The sequence below is a fragment of the Mercenaria mercenaria genome, chromosome 2 (assembly GCF_021730395.1).
Source record: "Mercenaria mercenaria strain notata chromosome 2, MADL_Memer_1, whole genome shotgun sequence".
Lineage (NCBI taxonomy): Eukaryota > Metazoa > Mollusca > Bivalvia > Venerida > Veneridae > Mercenaria > Mercenaria mercenaria.
In genome coordinates, this window is record NC_069362.1 from 43,193,637 (window position 1) to 43,213,106 (window position 19,470).

The 19,470-nt window shown below is 32.2% G+C and overlaps 1 protein-coding gene across 1 annotated transcript in view; it reads right to left on the reverse strand.

Moving 5' to 3' along the window:
• Window positions 1-10,674: 10,674 nt before the first annotated feature.
• LOC128555030 (voltage-dependent calcium channel gamma-7 subunit-like) overlaps window positions 10,675-19,470 on the reverse strand; it is a 114,718-nt gene continuing 105,922 nt past the window's right edge. The window contains exons 2-4 of the mRNA XM_053536385.1: window positions 16,921-17,013; window positions 13,031-13,171; window positions 10,675-11,314 (exon numbers count right to left, since the gene is read on the reverse strand). Of these exons, the coding sequence (XP_053392360.1) occupies window positions 10,779-11,314; window positions 13,031-13,171; window positions 16,921-17,013 (770 nt within the window). The 3' untranslated portion in view covers window positions 10,675-10,778. The remainder of the gene's footprint in view (window positions 11,315-13,030; window positions 13,172-16,920; window positions 17,014-19,470) is intronic.

Genomic DNA, 19,470 nt, shown 5'->3' on the forward strand with positions numbered 1-19,470 from the left:
CTTTCCCCCGCCCTTTTTCCACTCTTTTAATGTTAGGTTAGTTTTTACTACATTTTGTTACTTGCGCATTGAAAAAAAAATTGAATGGGGGATCACCCTTATATGGGATAGATTAATACCAGCGTTGTTAGCTCCCTTGTCGAACGGTAATATAGTCCTCTCGTTCATCTCACTGGCTTCGTAAACTGCTGTATTGCACGACATGAAGCATGGCAGTAATGTATAAAATAAATACATGCAACAGAGCATGAATTCGCCCCCTTCTAAATAAGTGAAATATTTGAAAAGTGTTCATGGTTGACGCATATTCCTATTAAATATTTAAGCACTATATAGCATGTTTTTATTTTCTTACTGTTAGGTAGAGCATATCTCAAATGAACAAAATGGCAGAAATGGACCAAACATATACACTTGCCTGTATATGTACGTATACTTCAGAAAACAAGAAAGTCAACAAAGCTTGCCTTTTATAACATATTTATTTTGTTTCATTAAGATTTAAGAACTAACCAAATTGTATACAAAAACGTACAAATATATTCATGTCCAACTTTCTGTGATTTTAGGACCCATGGAATGACATGATATCCATACAAACATGAGCAAAATATGAGCCACGTCATGAGAAAACCAACATAGTGCATTTGCGACCAGCATAGATCCAGACAAGCCTGCGCATCCGCGCAGTCTGGTCAGGATCCATGCTGTTCGCTAACGGTGTCTATAATTGCAATAGGCTTTGAAAGCGAACAGCATGGATCCTGGGTCTGGATCCATGCTGGTCGCAAAGCCACTATGTTGGTTTTCTCATGGCACGGCTCAATAATATGATAAATCAACTGAAAAAAAATGTAACTATGGTATAGGCCTCTCCAATAATTTGTCATATATTGTATATACTGATATAAACAACACACTTGGTCAAATAATTTTTTTCTTTCAAAGAACTGCACGATCTAGATGTAAAAACAAATTCAGAATAATTAACTATATATTAAGTTTTTCATTAGGCCTAACTTGGATATAAAATATGTTTATTGCTACGAAAACAAATGAATGTATTGAAAAAAAAATGTATATATATTTACATATACATGTACGTATGTATAATATACATGTTTTGCACTATGATATTATATGGATAATGCTATTTTTATGTGTTATAACATCTGCAGGTTCCCATTTGCAACAAAGTATCTTGATGGATGACAGGAGCCAATGTCCAACTACTTCTTGTCAGTTTCTTGTTATATACTAAACTTGACATGTAACATATGAGCCGTGCCATGAGAAAACCAACATAGTGCGTTTGCGACCGCGCAGTCTGGTCAGGATCCATGCTGTTCGCTTCCAAAGCCTATAGTAATTAGAGAAACCGTTAGCGAACAGCATGGATCCTGACCAGACTGCGCAGATGCGCAGGCTGGTCTGGGTCCATGCTGGTCACAAACCCACTATGTTGGTTTTCTCATGGCACGGCTCATATCGTTCTAATAAACTCAAAAAGGGTGGTAGCAAAATATTTCAGTCTTTATGTAGTCAAATAGTATAATATCATTTTGCTTTTAGGTCTTAACCAATATTTTCAAACTGTTAAATATTTACTGAAATGAAAATATAATTTGCACAAATGTTCTTCAATTATGAATGTAAATGGAATTCATTTATTTAACACATATTTAGTGTGATTGGAGGTATCAATAATAAAAGTAAATAAAAGTAAATAAGACTATCAATATATTAAATATATATTAGGCCCAAATTCAAGTTTGTACAATTACTTAAACATAAAACTAATATCATTAATATGTCTTTGTGTATAAACAAAACTGTGTATTTGATTTTAAATAGTACATACCTAATACATGTATAGCTAAGTACAGTAAAAATGTGTACTATTAGTACTAAAAGACCGGAAATGACTGCTATACATGACATTTAATTGTGACTATAGCTCTACAGCTTGTACTAGAAACAAATATAATGTTAGTGGTTGTATAATAACACAAGGGGATCAACTGTGTTGTTCAGATATAGTATGAGTTATGGAATTTATTTCCCTTTAAACCGTGCAAATAATTAATTACAAGGTATTTTAAGTGACACCGATCGTATTGTTTTTGAAAAACACATGATTTGTATTGTAATTACTATTTTAAATATGGAATTTTAAAACACATGTTTTTATTTTCTTACAACGTTTATTGTTTCCAGAACATCTGTCTTCATGTCAACCTCTGAAATGAACAATTTTATATGAAACAAGTACAATGTACTATGGATTTTCTGAAAGTTAACATATTGAAACAAAGCCCAGTATATATTTTTACAAACAAAGGACATAACTTTATATTTCAGAGTTTCTTTTTGTATTTACAGACTGTTCGAGTCATTTAAATTGACATTTGTAATCTCCTTTAGAGAGATTTGTTTATAACTGACATTCATAATATTATTTAGAAAACTTTGTTTATAAATACAAACCATAATTTCGTTTAGAGAACTTTGTTTATTACTGGCATTCATAATCTTATTAAAAGAGATTTGTTTATACATGATATTCATAATTTTATTCAGAGAGGTCTGTTTATAAATGGCATCCGAAATCTTATTTGGAGAGCTTTGTTTATAAATGTCATCCGTAAACTAATTAAGAGAGATCTGTTTATAACAGACATTCATATTCGCATTTTAAGAGCTTTGTTTATAAATAACTTCCATATTCTCATGTATAGAACTTTATTTATAAATGACATCCATAATCTCATTTAGAGTACTTTGTTTTTGAATGCTTACTTTGATCTCATCGAGAGAGCTTTGTTTATAATTGACACTTACAATCTTATTTAGAGAGATCTGTTTATACATGATATCCATAATCTCATTTGGAGAGCTTTGTTCATAAATGGCATCCAGAACCTCATTTCGGGAGTTTAGTTTATAGATGACATCCATAATTTCATTTAGACAGCTTTGCTCATAATTGATATTCAAAATCTCGTTTAGAGAGATTTGTTTATACTGCTTTGTTTATAAGTGACATTCAAAATCTTATTTAGAGAGCTTTTTTGATTATAACTAATATTTATAAACTCATTTAGAGAGCTTTGTTTATAAATGACAGCCATAATCTTATTTAATCACATTCCTTAAATGAAAAACACCTATTTGATTTATTACAAGTAAGTTTTTTTGTTTTTGTTTTGAGTTTAACGCCTATTGTCAACAGTATTTCAGTTATGTAACGGCGGGCAGTTAACCTAAACAGTGTTCCTGGATGTACCAGTGTAAACCTGTTTTCTGCAAGTAACTGCCAACTTCCCCGCCAGAATTAGAGATAGAGGAAGTATGATTTCAGACACAATATATTTTATCAAATCGTCACAGAGAACATACGCCCCGCCCGGGGATCAAACTCAAGACCTCGCGATCCGTAGATCTGCGCTCTCCCTATTGAGCTAAGTAGGTGGGCGTTTTAAGTAAGTGTTAAATGAATTGGTGAGCTCTAACACAAAGCTACGTAAAAGAACTGCGCAAGTATTTGAAATGTTTCGTCATAAATATTGACAGTTGCTCTAATTTTACTAAAGTTAGTTTATCGATAGATATTTTCTGATACTAATGCCATGTAAAGTTCCAGTCATGAACTGAATAGATAATGACTAACACTAATGTTTTGTATGGTGCCATTAATGAGCTTAGCAGATATTTACTGATACTTATAATTTGTAAGGTCCCAATCATAAACTGAATAGACAATTTCTGACACTAAAGTTTTATGCGGTCCTGATCATGAACTGAATAGATAATTAGTGATACCAATGTTGTGTACGAGTAGGGTCCCAATTATGAACTGAATAGGTAATGACTGATACCAATGTTTTGTAAGGTAAAAATTATGAACTGAATAGAAAATTTCTGATACTAATATTTAGTATGATGTCAATCACATACAGAATAGATGATGTCTGATACTATGTTTTGTGTGGTCTCAATAATGAACTCAATAGATAATTACTGATAATAATGCTTTGTAAGGTGCCAATAATGAACTAAACAGACAATTTCTGATATTGTATGGTGTCATTCACATACTGAATTAATAATGACTAATACTAATAATGTCTAAGTTACAGTCATGGACTGAACATATAATGGCTGATACTAATGTTTTGTAAGTTACAATCATGAACTGAAAGGATAATTACTGATATTAGTGTGTTGTAAGGTAAAAATCATGAACTGAATTAAAAAGCAGAAATACAGCAGATATAATAATATGATTTTATAGTGAATTAGATATCATAACAATGTGCAAATCATTGTCTGCTGTCCTAAAAGATTAGAGAATGCATGCTGAGAGAATGAGACTGTATGCAGCTACTCATGTGTTACGATTCATGTCGGTTTTTCCTTAACTTTCCGCGAAAGAATTTTATACTTCGTAGACTATTTGTATAGAGGACACGCGAGATGTAACTGCGAAATTCAATTTGGACTGCAGCCACGCGAACCATTGAATGCAGTGTGTTTAATGGTGGGTGATAAACTGTAAAAAAATAAACATAGAATAGTTTGCCAAATAAAAACAAGAAAACAAGATACATGCCATTTTAAATACGCATAAATACTTTTTATAATACTAAAAGAGGTCATGAAAAAACTCTATGCATTCCAAATGTTTATGCCAGGTTCATTCTGAAAACGGCAAATAAGGCAAAACAGATTATAAAATTATGTTAGCTCCCAAAAGCTATACTAATTATGCTTAAGTCAATGACGATGATTTAAAACAAACCTATTTCCCATGAAATCGCGTTCAGATGGAAGAAATAAGGAAAAGTTCCCTCTTCTACTGTATACGATTTCACTGTATAGTTAAAAAAAGTATTTCGTGGGAACATTTTTTTTTTATTTTCACACATTGGGCCTACGAAACAGTTTTGTTCCTATGAACAATCGTCTGGGACATTATAGACCTTACAAGCTCCGGGCATATCTGCCGTCAAATTTACCATGTGATCACCTTTGAAAAGAAATTCAAGTATTATTTTCTTATTTTCAACTTTACTCTTTCACCCTTAAATCTTTGAAATGTACTAGAAACAATTTAATAATTACAATCTATATGAAATGATGAAAAACCTTAATTAAAGTGTTTGTAATGACAGACGTATATTTTTATTTCTTTAAGGGGAGACAATTGCGTAGGATATTGTGTTTTAATTTGTCTAATATAATTTCCCTTGTATTCACAGTGGCGAACGTTTGTTTCAAATAACAGCAACATTTGCAAATGATGCTAGCTTTTCTGCAAATCATTTACTAAGTTCACATTTATTACATTTATATAGATAAGTATATCAGACACTTTGCGAAATAATATAAAAAGAACTCTTCGTCACCTCAACGCAACAAAGTCGTATCTTAATATAAATTTATAATAAGATACGACTTTGTTGCGTTGAGGTGACGTCTTGTGTTAACTAAAAAGTAGACATTTGGTATCAAAGTATGTTTTATAAAACTTAAGGCAAAATGTACATGTCAAAAACACAGCAATATCTTTAGAAAGCCTCCTTTATTTGTTCGGAACAATCTGATTTATAATTATCTTTATTATGTTGTGTTGTTGTATTCTGAAGACCTATTGTCAATGAAATATAATATTAACCAAGCAAATTTCTTGAACCTAAAATGAAAACAAATTGTTTTTGAATGTCTGAAATGTATTTTTTACATTCCTCAACAACGGTGCACTAGTTTTTATTTATTTATAATTAATTACACCCATAGCATAAAAGTTAGAGAATTTATATGACAGCTTATCGTGAATGACGTGGACAATAAAACAATCTTGAAAAACTTAGATGTAAATACCCCGGTCACAGTTGTTGACATGATGCATTCCTGTAATAGATGGTATATTTAGAAAATATAAAACAATACATATAATCATCTCTTTTCAAATGTTCGAAATGGAAACATAATCATTTGAAAATATAAAACGTTTTGGATTAAAGCTCCGAAATATGTCCATATACGCATGTAGATATTTAAAATGTTACGAACGCCCATGTTTGCATACACTGAGTTTTATTTTTGAAATTTGATCCAAGAAATATGAGATTATTCATTGATATTATTTGTGAAAAGTTAACCCTTAACCTGCTATATTTCTATAATGGACTAGTCCATCTTTCAATTTGGACAGTACCACTTATTACTCAAAGGGGTTTTCACTGAAAATTTACCGACTGAATAGCGAACAGTGCAGACCATGATCAGACTGCACGGATGTGCAGGCTGATCTTGGTCTGCACTGGTCGCAAAGGCAGAATCATCTGCCGCCAGCAGGCTAAGGGTTAAGGAACGTAACTTAAAATAAGCCAGTTGTAGAGAAAAAATATATGATTTTAGGATCTCTGTAAAACATTGATTATATATTCAGTTTGTCAAAGGAATGTCAAAACGAGTAAGTAGTGTTTGTATATTCACAAAACTTACATTTCTAATCATTCATAGAGAAATATATTAGATGATAAAAACTTCCGCGCAATTCTGGATCACCCTTCCTTTAGTATGCCAAAGAATGTGTCAATTCAAAATAAGTAGGTTCAAAAACATGTGTTATTAAAAACATAAAACTGATTTTTCATTAAAATCTTTCTATAGTATACACTTCTTTAATGGTTATCCTGTCAATAGTCAAAACTATTGTCCGAGTTCTGAGTTTTAATAATTGACCAACAAACCATTTAGGTAAATGTTTTATTATATTAAATCAGAAATTAATTTTCATATTTTTGCCTTCAGTCTTTCAAACTTTAGCTCAGCTAAATTTAGTTTTGAACTATAAAGGGTCAATAGAACAAACTTTTGATTTACAATTTATGTAAGAAGTCATAATTATGATAATTATTCTTGGGTCTAACTCATATAATGAAATGACGTTTAACCGTTACATTTATATATTATACAGACTACTCGGGTATTCGGAACAATTTTAAAATATCGGGTTAGTCCAAATGGGCAGTTGTTTGTGTAAACCTAAATATTTTGTTGACAAATTAGTCCACAGTTAGTTATAACATGTACTAATTTTTCAGTAAAACAAAATATATGATTATGTTCTTTTAATTCAATTTGCAAGATTTTGCCCAGAAATATTGAGCTGATGTATAAGTTGCCCAATAATGTACAACTCGTTTAAATGGGTAAACCGTGTTGTTGTACTTATAAAATAGACAAGCCCGGTTTATAGGTTGATCAGGGATACGGTTATGTATTGCATTTGCCATCAAAATATTTCTATAAAATGCTTCTTCTCCTTCCGTTTGGATCCGTCCATGTTTACAAACACGTTTGTTTATTCTATGGACTGTAAGCAAATGAGCAATGGCTGTATATATAATCATGCATCTGTTATACTATTAGTGATGAATTTTATAACATTTACTGTTAACACTATAATTTATATCAAACAATCAAGAAATATAGGGTATTCCGAATCACCATAATTTTTATACTTCTTTTCATGTTCTTTATCAATATTTTGGTTTTTGTCGTACTTTGGAGTGTTAGACAGTTAATTTTTGACTTACCCACCCCATTCTCAGCCTGTTCCTTTATTAAGACATTATTTATCTAACAAAGATTTATACGTGCGACAATTCATCAAAAAAAATACATTTAGAGAAAAATAAAGTGTACATAAAGTACTACATATAAATTTTGTGTGACGTTTTTCAGATAGGTTTACATGAAATGAATATCAGCTGCAGCCGATAAAAGAATACAAATCCTAGCTAAACCACCTTAAACATAAGCATTATTTCATTATTATAAGCAGATCATTTGCTCGTTACATAATACAGAAATTGGGAAGGTTGAATCATTAGTGATTCGGAATACCCGAGTAGACTGTAAATAATATTACATTCTTACTAAAATAAAACGAGCGTTTTCGAGGAGAAAACTTAAATCTTAATGAGTGTAATGAATGCCAAGTTTTGGAGAATCGAGAAAAAATATTGTACAAAAGTATACTTCTAAATGTAAACATTTTCAAAAATCATAAAAGCATGACATCATGAATCTCTGCAGTTTGAATATTTTATATTCATTCTCTACATACACCTTCTACTTTTAGCACAAATTCAAGTGAAAAAGCTGTCACCCATCTATGGCACATTAACTTTGTTTACAACATCCAAATGAGTAATACAAAATGTAAGAAAATAATGAAATACTGAACAATATTGACTGCAACACAGTTAACCTTTACCCTGCTAAAATTCTGGTCATTCAATTTTGGTAGTACCACTTACTATTCGACGGGATGTTCCCTGAACGTTTACTGACTGAATAGCGAATAGTGCAGACCATGAACAGTGAAGTCTGATCTTGGTCTGCACTGGTCGTAAAGGCAGAATCACTTGCCGCCAGCAGGCTAAAAATCAAAGTAATTCGTTAAATCGGACGAGTATATTTTATTCGTTATCGTATAGGTTGCTGTGAAAGGACGCAATTGCATGTTTCAAACAGTTGTACCTGATTATGTTACTGCAAAATAACTTGATATACTACTGAAAAGGTAGTCATATTTGATTGCAAAATAATATACAGTATACGTATACTGCCGAAAAGCACACATGGGATGTTCTTAAAGCCGTGATACCAGATCGGAATCATATGCAATTATACACCAATAGGAAGGTCAGTTAACCTTTAGAATGATATTAGATTCCTGTATGTATCTATATGTTGTACAAATCTATGGAGGTACATATTAACATATCATACAACACACAGATAGATACCTGTATATGATGTCACTGTAAAGGTTAAAAAGACATTTTTATCGACGTAACATGATTCCAATAAGGTCTAACAAAACAGTGAAAAAGTATGCTTTATTTGTGTGCTTATATATTCATTGCCGAGTCATAGGATTTACTGGCTTGTTTGATTAAGTAATAATATGGAATATAATAGGGCTATATTTTACTTGTTTACTTGTCGATCTTACTGTACGGGATACATTAACTCTTCGGTATCGTAATTAGCAAAATTTTGTTTAAAATGCGTCATTGTTAGATATTTATCAACTGATAAAAAGATATTATGATAGTGGTAACGAACCTAATGATATTTTTTGTATTAAAATCATTATTTTAGAGATAACAAGATCAAATGTCTTTCCTGTTTTTTTTTTTTTTTTTTTTTTTTTTTTTTTTTTTTAATTAAATGAGACCTCATTTTGCAGATGATGCCTCTGTTCCAAGTTAATGCGCATGTAAGCGGGTAATTTACAACGGTATATAGCTGGCAAAAAATCTACCTCCCTCATATTGTTAAACGTTATAACTCATGTATCGTCAGATATGCCTGTATCAACACTTCAAAATTATGTAAAAAGTACGTTTTGATTCCTTAAAACAGTCTAAATATCCATTTTTTACATTCTGTCGTTAAGGAAATTGAAAAACAAAATTAGCAAAGAAAACTGCACAAAACTGTCTTTTTTTTGTCTTAAAGTCGGTCGCATAATGCCAAAAGGTCATTCGATTTGTCAATAATTTCCTTTTTCTCTATTTCACGATTGGTAGTCGCTAATTACAAGATTTTAATGCACGCCGATCCGAAATAACGAATTACATTAATATGAACAAAGACCAAACAATGCAATTACAACCTTCTAAACAAAACTGTAATGTAAATGAAAATATCAAAGAAGTTAATTACAGTGGAATAAAAGTGTAAAACATTTATATATCTCAAATGACACACTATGCAGTTACACCAGATAGAAAAATATTAATGACATCTAATAAAAAAGTGATAATAAATGGCACAATTGTCACATGAATCGTTATTCACTAACTTAAAGTATGTATAAGATACAAATGTTTAAAATTTAGTGTAACGATTTTTTAAATTACTAAAGGGCAGTAAGACTTGAGGACCTGCTATAACGACCGGCTATATGAGCCGCGCCATGAGAAAACCAACATAGTGGCTTTGCTGTTCGCTAACGGTTTCTCTAATTGCAATAGGCTTTGATAGCGAACAGCATAGATCCTGACCAGACTGCGCGGATACGCAGGCTGGTCTGGATCCATGCTGGTCGCTAACGCACTATGTTGGTTTTCTCACGGCGCGGCTCATATGTCAGATGAAATCCAAGTTTTCGTGTTCAAGTAAAATTACGATATAAATATAACTTCAAATTTCATACTACAATGCTATTTTCAATCATCAATGCATTCAAATTGAAATAATTGCTTGTTTAAAACAACTGAATTTTCTACTAATTATATGATAAACTACAAATATATTTTCTTCACCAAACATCAGCAAATAAAATAAAGTATAATATTAACGGCAATACTAAAATTTCAAATTCTATTATGAGCTCACAGATATTTACAAGGTAAAAAAAACAATGATATTTTTGGCATATATCAATTACACATATGCACTGTATGTGTGTATAGAGGTCACACCACAAAAATGGCATCTAAATGTATTTTTTACTATACTCCTTGTATAATACTAAAATAGGTAACGTATGTAGGTAACGTATGTTACTTCTTACACCCAGGCATAACTCGCCATTTTAATTTCATAAACACTACACATTTGCATACCTTTAACTTTTGCAGACACTTTTGCTTTGAAAATATTTATTGAATCCTTGCACAAGAATAGATTCAAGAAAGGTTTTCTTATTGTTAATTTGATATTCCTAACTACATATTCTAACACCTTTATTATACCGGTGTAGTTTTTCTAAGGTAGTCTATATTAGACGCTCCATAAAGATTTTCTCTAGGTACGTGAGTCTCCGCAATTGTTGTAGTTGAAAGCGTATTTCTAGAACTGTCGTTTGGAAATGAATAGTTTGACAGTTCATGAGACGCACACGTTGTCTCAGATATAGGTGTGTAAGTGTAATAGCTTTCTGACCTACTTAATGAAGTATCTCGCGATCTCTCGCGGGACTGAGATCTATCACGTGACTGTGGGCGCGATCTTTTATGACGCCAATGCTGATTTCTGTCGTTTGTCTCTGACTTTAATGCCTCTTGTCGTTTCTTTTTCTGTGCATTTTTATAACGTGTTATATACAGGTAAACAGAAAACACACCGGACATTTCGGTCAATGCGAATGAACCTACGGCCATCATGAACGACGACCCGTAAGTGTACGTAAATTGCAAATCCTCTAGTGAGACCTTGGGTTTGTTCCCCACTTCTTCTGTTATACTGCCGATGTAGAGAATTATTCCAACCAGGGTACATAAACCTAAAGAAAAGAATAAATTGTTAATATGATGAATGCCTTCTATGTAACAAACAATTAATTTGATATCAAAATAGCTTGTAACTGTAAAACAAATATTTAAAATTTAAATTGGTTAAAATGCTAATTACTGTACTTTCTACATCTCAAAAGGCCTACACGCAACACTTCGATATTAGAAATAAATAAAAAGTGAGTTTTTTTTTCTCTTCGCGTCTCTTTGTCAAAACGTTTGACATTAATCAGTGCAGTGCCTACTATCAACATAATGTCAGCTGTTCTACAATAAAATACGGTTGCTTTCTCTCCGTTCCTTCCTTGTTGTTCGCCAAAATGGAAGGCAGCCAATCATATCATTTTCTTTTTCAAACGTGTTCCTGGTTTTAAGGATGACTACCCATAAAAGGCCCCAATTTCACCAAAAGCGTACATACAACTTGATAATGTAAGCTTTGAAAATGTCAAACAATGGAAATAAGGTGCATATTGACAAGTTACATAGTGGCAGAAGTTCTTAAAAATTCCCTTTAGATTACCTCCCCTGATAATTTTGGTTTTTCATGAGTTATCTCCCCTGAAAACTAGAAAAAAAATTCTCCTTTTCCCTACGGGGAATTTTAGATTTCTTTTTGATATTTGTATCAGAATCATATAATGCAGCTTTCTACCGCAAAATTTTCTCGAAACTCAAGCTCATATTCTCATAATCAGAAAAATTATATATTTCCCATAGGCATCAATGTTAACTTCAGTACCGATTATCTCCCCAAAAAAGATTAAAATTCGAAAAATCTCTCGGTGAAACGTTTTTAATTTTGAATGTCTTTAAAGTGACCAAATTTCATTTAAATATTACCATCCAGTTACAAGATATGAAATAAGGCTATTACACCATGTTATCCTTAAGAGTACAGGAGGCATGTCACCAGATAGAGCCGGTATATTTTTAATTATAATTACTGAGTTTAAAATCAACACTGTTCACTTAATACCAAAATGAAATCACAGATGCATTAACGTTCTTCAAAAACGTGTAATATTCATCTTGAAACTCCTACGTAACAATTACTCTTTGTTTACTGTCCATAAAATGATTGGTTGTGTAATTAAATTTATCACTGAAAGACACTATACAATTTCAGTGTAATAACTTTGCTGAATTGAAAACGAAGAATGTTTTGCATCTCTAAATGCAGCACTTCCTCAGACAAAGAAAACATCAGTTTTACAAACGTGTTTCGAGTATTCAGCATAAATCAGTAAATAAATAACAATTAAATCAAATAATTAAAATGTCGTATGTTTAAAACAACTGATATATATGAGAACAAAATGTGTTCTGTTATTCAACTGTAGTACACTATTTTATAATGTACTTTGAAGCACAAAAATGTAGCAAACAATTACAATATATCAAAACAAATCAAAACTATACAAGAATAGTCCTAAATTAATATCTAAACAACGAAATATCTTTCAATGACGTGAAGGAATATTGGCAAAATTGCCTCCATATTGTAGTATTTTAAATATTTTCCGTTCATACTTTTATGGTTCGTAAAACAGAAGATTTGAATAACCAACGAGTTAGTTTAAAGATCTAGACTAGCAATTTGTTTTGCTATAATTTAGAAAACGGAGGTAAAAATATTATCTGTAAATATTGACCATTCATAATGTTTTTAACTTTCTTTCCATACAGAAATGGTATTGACTTACCTGCCAAAACGAAAAGTATACCACTCACAAATGTTAAATTTTTCTTCCCAGACTCACAATGTCCAACAAAACAAATAGTTCCGGCGATTAAAAGAATGACTAAACTAGATAATGGAAACCATGTAGACCGTCTCATTGTTACTGAAACAGAAAAACATACATAATATAGACAAAAGAGTGTATTATAATGCACTTGTCCAGCAAATAGTGTTTGAGATTTATAATTATATTAGATGAAAAGCAATTTTTTATACAAATCAATTACTATTAAGGGTGGTGGTAGTAATAGTGACTTTTAAATTATAACATATTTGTTCATCGTAAAAATGCTGTTATAACTTTTTCCTGATAACACGAGTAACGTCTTTTCTGTTACAAATGTTCATCCATGTAAATAGGTGAATTCGTATTATATTGGTCAGATATTTTCTTGATATAAACGCTTAGAAATACAATTTGGATTCACTTTTCTAAAAAAAGAAAAGGACCATGGTTGTTATTGATTTGGCGGGAAAGTGAAGCTAACAGTGAAAGCAAAAGTATCAGCTCTTTCAACGTTTGGTAAGGAAACTTTGAGGAACACGTGTTAAAGATGTTGTTTTTTTTTCGACACTGATACTGATACTTTACTAGTCTGGGAAACGTTTATGATACTTAAAATATCATTAATTTCTGAGTCCAGGAGACGAGAATTCCACTATGCAAACATGAACGAAATCGGAATAGCACTAACTTTGCAAGAGACGATTGTGTATTGATATTTTCACTTGGCCTGTAATACAAATTCCTTTCTCACGCAAGACGTTAAATAGTATTCCAAGAAATGAATCTTATAATAATGAGTCAACTATATTACAGTTAAAATCATGTAATACAAATATGTAAATCTGAATGATATTCAACACTATAATATAAATATAAAATATGAAAAGGTCCTTTGGAAGCATAGAATGCAACCAAACAAAAAAATATCAGACTCGGTTTTAATTACTCGATTACATGTTGCAAAACTGTGTACAACAAAAAAGGCAATTAATGTGTTGGTTTTATTTGTTTTTGTTGTTGTCGTCGTCGTCGTCGTCATCGTCGTGGTTTTAGCCCTCTTTTTTCAAAACTGTACAAAGACACATCAAATGTTACACTGTTTTCATTTTCAAGTCCATTTTAGCTCTAATGACAAACTTGCTTCTGGATAATAAGACTTGCGGTTAGTCAATGATAAAATACATCTGAGCCGTGCCATGAGAAAACCAACATAATGGCTTTGCTACCAGCATGCAGTCTGGTCAGGATCCATGCCGTTCGCTAACAGGTTCTCTATAATTGCAAAATGCTTTGAAAGCGAACAGCATGGATCCTGACCAGACTGCGCGGATGCGCAGGCTGGTCTGGATCCATGCTGGTCGCAAAGCCACTATGTTGGTTTTCTCATGGCGCGGTTCATCTTTCTTGATTTATTTTATTTGCGACTGCTAATTTCCTGCGATGTGGAGTAAGCCGTTTTCATTGATTTTGCAGAAAGTGGCAACAAGAAAATTTCATACGTAGTGACTCGGCTTATATTTGATTTTAGAGAATTCTTCTTGTATTTCTTGGGAAATGTTGTCATAGATATATGTTATCTGCTGAAACCTGAAACTTTGAAATAGAAGTGAAAACAAGAACTTCAAGACTTTCAAAGAAAATGGTTTATGTGGCCGACGATCATATTTCTTTGTTGTGTACACATTGAGAAAATACAAGCAGTGTATCACTGTACATTGTAAGAATATTTCCTGATTAAACTATTGAATGCCAGTAGGTCAGTCTAATGTTCAGTTATTACCAAACTTGCTTGATTGATGGAAGCGCTATACATAGAATCATGCCAAGTCTCGTGTTTTAATTCAGCCTGTCATTTCTTTCGCAAAACATATATCACTTCCGTCTAGGTTTTGTTTGGCATAAAGTCTCAATTAAGAATATACTGACTGATGTCAAACGTATATTGTGTGAATTTATACGATTTTCTTCAGATATAGATATCTCAGAATCTAGATTGTTTTGGCACAATAGATAGAGGTCAGCAAATATAGATTTTATGACATTATGATTAACATCACTCCTGATACAACAAATCGTCTTTGATGTTTCAATATATCAATATAAATGCCCTAGCATATTTTGTTTATTTATGACGCAATATTCTTGTTATTTTCTGTAACAGATCGAATTGAAGTCAGATAAAGCCACTCTTCATTTCCAAAAGTTGCAGGCATTGATTAACAAATTAAGTTAATGGCCTGAATTTATATGTGTACTTGATTTGTGATCCGTACCATTATTATAATCAGCCCGCCCACATAGCTAAAAAAGAAAAAGCACATATCTACGTATAGCATGGTCGTGAGCTCGACCAAAAGGCGAGGTGTATATTGTGTCTAAAATTACTCATCCTCCACCTCTGATTCAAGTTGCCGGTTAGCTATGGAGAACAGGTTTGAACTGGTACAGAATTCAGGAACACTGGTTAGGTAATATAATTGAAGTAGTAGTAGTAGCAGTAATAGTAGTAGTAATCAAAAGAGGATAACATAGTTGATGTTCAGTCTGACATACTGTCAATTAAACATAACCGTGTGTTCATACAACACAAAACTTACAGAGTCTAGGAAATAGCTGGTCATATGAAACATATCATAGCGCATTTAAAAAAAACTATTTTAATCGCGCCATGAGAAAACAAACATAGTGGCTTTGCGACTATGCGACTAACACTGATCCAGACCAGCCTGCGCATTCGCGCAGTCAGGTCAGGATCCATGCTGTTCGCTAACATTTTCTCTAATTCCAATAGGCTTTAAAAACGAACAGCACAGTCTGGTCTGGATCCATGCTGGTCGCAAGCCACTATGTTGGTTTTCTCATGGCGCGGCTCATTTCCTGTTTGCATGTGCATTCGTTTAAAAGCGTAATACTATTATATTTTGGCATGACACTCTTGGATGATCAAATGAAAGAGGTAATTTACAGGGGGTAAAGATCAAAGTTATGTACTACACATTGTTTTAAGAAACAAATACAGAAAGTGTAGGACTTTATAAGCAAGGTATTTTCTTTTCCAAAATAAACAAAATGAATTCTATAAAATAGTACCTGTCCATTTCTGTGAAATACCATAAAATGTTCAAATGTGCATGTATTAATGCAAGAATATCTAAACATGAAGGATGTTAAATTAATATCCATTGACAATTACGCGAAAACCTGCCAAAATTATGACAGGGACACTAGAAGATGCACGTTCGCAACGGACTGAAAACACTTAAACACTTCAGCCATGATCTAGAATCGAACCCGAGACCTTTCACACCTACCACTCGCTACAAACGCGAGCTCATAATGCAAGGCAGAATAAATGCACGCTTATACTCTACCCTACTACGCATATAGAATACAATACTGGTCTAAAAGTGACATTTTCTCATATGTAACTATCACAGTAGAGGTCTCTATGTTTACATCTACGACAAAGCAAACATATCTGTGCAAAACAAATAATGTCTCTATTGTGAAGGATTAATGAAAACAAAGCTTGTTTTCATATGAACGAATCTTCATACTGTGAATAGTGTGAACAATACTTAAGGGGACATCCTTGGCTGAGTGATTAATTTCATTGCCTACGAATCATCTGCCCCTACCCCTACCCGATGTGGGTTCGAGACCTCGCTGAGTGAGAAAGACATATTGCTGGCTTACGGAATATCGGTGGCTCCACATGTACCAAAGTAAACGCCTGTGTCTGAAACAACGCTCGGAAGGGGCACCGAGGATTTTCCTCCACCATAAAAAGCTGGAAAATAGCCATATGACTTAAAGTGTATCAATGTGAAGTAAACAGTACTTACATAGAATGGCATCAGTTTGTGGTATACCATCTCGGTCATCGTTGACAGTAAAATATTTGATATATGTACAATTTCTTTTGCTTGAATCTCGTGCTGAAAAGAGAAATAATAGATACATGAGTGACTACATTAACGTTCGTGCAACTGCGATCTGCGTCTTACAAAGAACATCTGCTCGAAGTTAAAAGTAACTTAGCAACTAACATTGTATGTACAATTCGTGTTTATATAGACACTGGATAGTTATTGATCTTTGTTTTTCAAATATGAAATGTGGATATAATATATAATATATGCATATTTAAGTATGCATTCTGAGGTGGCCAATGAATGCATTTGCATTTCTCCCTTAACTTTTTAGAAAATTTTGGCCACTTTATTAGATGATATACATACATCAATACGTAAACAAAAGACGTACTAATAAATTGCATTGTACTGAAAACGTTCTAAACATTCTTTTCTTTAGATGTCTAAAATGGGATTTAAAAAAAGATTGAAATTATATTAGGCGCTGAGTGTTACCCTTTTCTACATCTTTCTAACTAGATTTAAGATAAAGTATTTATAAACATCTATTTATTTTCCAATTCATATTGTGGACATGAAATAAATGTCTGTGATTTGAAGCTGTACTGTACATCACACTTATTGTTGACATAATATGATATTACATCACATTGTAGGCATGCATCCAAAACTATTGTTCCTGAAGAGGTACCAGACAAAACAAATTTATTGATCCGATTTTAGTTGAAACCAAAAGAAATAGAGAGCAATATTCAGACATTATCATTTTAGATAACTACTTCTAGGCACAAGGTTCGAAAAACTAAAGTACCTTTATATGCACGTCACAAAGTTTTAGCAAAAGACCTTTATCAAATCGCATGAAGTTTGTGCAGATTACAAATTTTGAAAAATGAAAGAAACTAGATTCAATTTAGTTTCTTTTATTATACTTGTTGTTACAGACTGACATATAAATTAATAAATAGAAAATCTGCGAATACTGAACTTATATGGCATGTCAAACGTTGCTAAATTATATATGTATGTTATTATTATTGTATGTTTGTTATTGTTATTCAATGTCGTGTCATTCATATTCTAAAATTAGCTATTGTTATTTTATATGTCGTTATTCTTATGGTATGTTCGATATTCTTAGGGTAAAAGTCATTATTGTTATTCTATGTTTCGTTATTGTTATTGTATCTTTGATATTGTTATTCAATGTCGTGTCATTCATATTCTAAGTGTTACCATTGTTATTGTATATGTCGTTATTCTTATTGTATGTTCGATATTCTTATGGTAAAAGTCATTATTGTTATTCTATATTTCGTTATTCTTATTGTATCTTTGATATTGATATTCAATGTCGTGTCATTCCTATTCTAAGTGTTACCATTGTTATTCTATATGTCGTTATTCTTATTGTATGTTCGATATTCTTATTGTAAAAGACGTTATTGTTGTTGTATAGTCATTATTGTTTTTGTAAGCTTGATATTCTTATTGTATGTGCGATTTCCCGAGATAAAAATAGCACAGCGACGCTATACAAATACAATCACATAACATAGAATAAGAATGACACGTTTTGTAAATAGAATCGTCAGATATTGAACAACAATGATGACTTTTACCATAAGAATATCGAACATACAATAAGAATTACGACAGATACAATAACAATGGTAATACTTAGAATATGAATGACACGACATTGAATAACAATATCAAAGATACAATAACAATAACGAAACATAGAATAACAATAATGACTTTTACCCTAAGAATATCGAACATACCATAAGAATAACGACATAGTATAAACTGTGTACTTGCGCTGGGAAATATCTCCTCTGATATTTCGCTCAGAGCAGCGATTATCTCCCATTACTGACACAAATACCGCGTGACCATGAAGTCCACGTTACCTTTGCGTAGTTTCTTAAATCGATAAGAAGTTTCATTTCATCACATAAACAAGCCTTAAATCTCTCAAAAAGACACAAAACAATTTAAACAACATAAATCAAGTATCAAAATTAAATGATGAATAAAGTTCAGTCAATGACAATTTGGACAAAAATATATGTGTATGCAGAGGTCACTTTACTGCGAGGAAATTGGACTACAACAGTGACGCCATTGGGAGTAAAACTAATAGGATTGATCATTATAGATTTCCAACAGGACTGTACTGTTTATTTCACGCCTCATCCGTTTACATTTCTACATTGATAGCAAACTACAAAGAGTCGAAGCTATTATCTCAGAACGTGATTAGAATATATTGAGACAGTGGCCTGTGCGATCTTCCATATGACAGATCAATATGACCAATATATTTTACAGAAGACATGTCTGACCAAAGCACAGACTATACTCTTATGTTTTGTCGATGAATTTGTTCCTAGTATTGTCAAATTAAAGACAAACACAACTGAATTCTCCGTCAAAGAGAGGCACATCAAATTCGACTTTAATCCTATCAGCATACATATATTTATGTCACAAAATTGTAATTAAAAAAAGAAA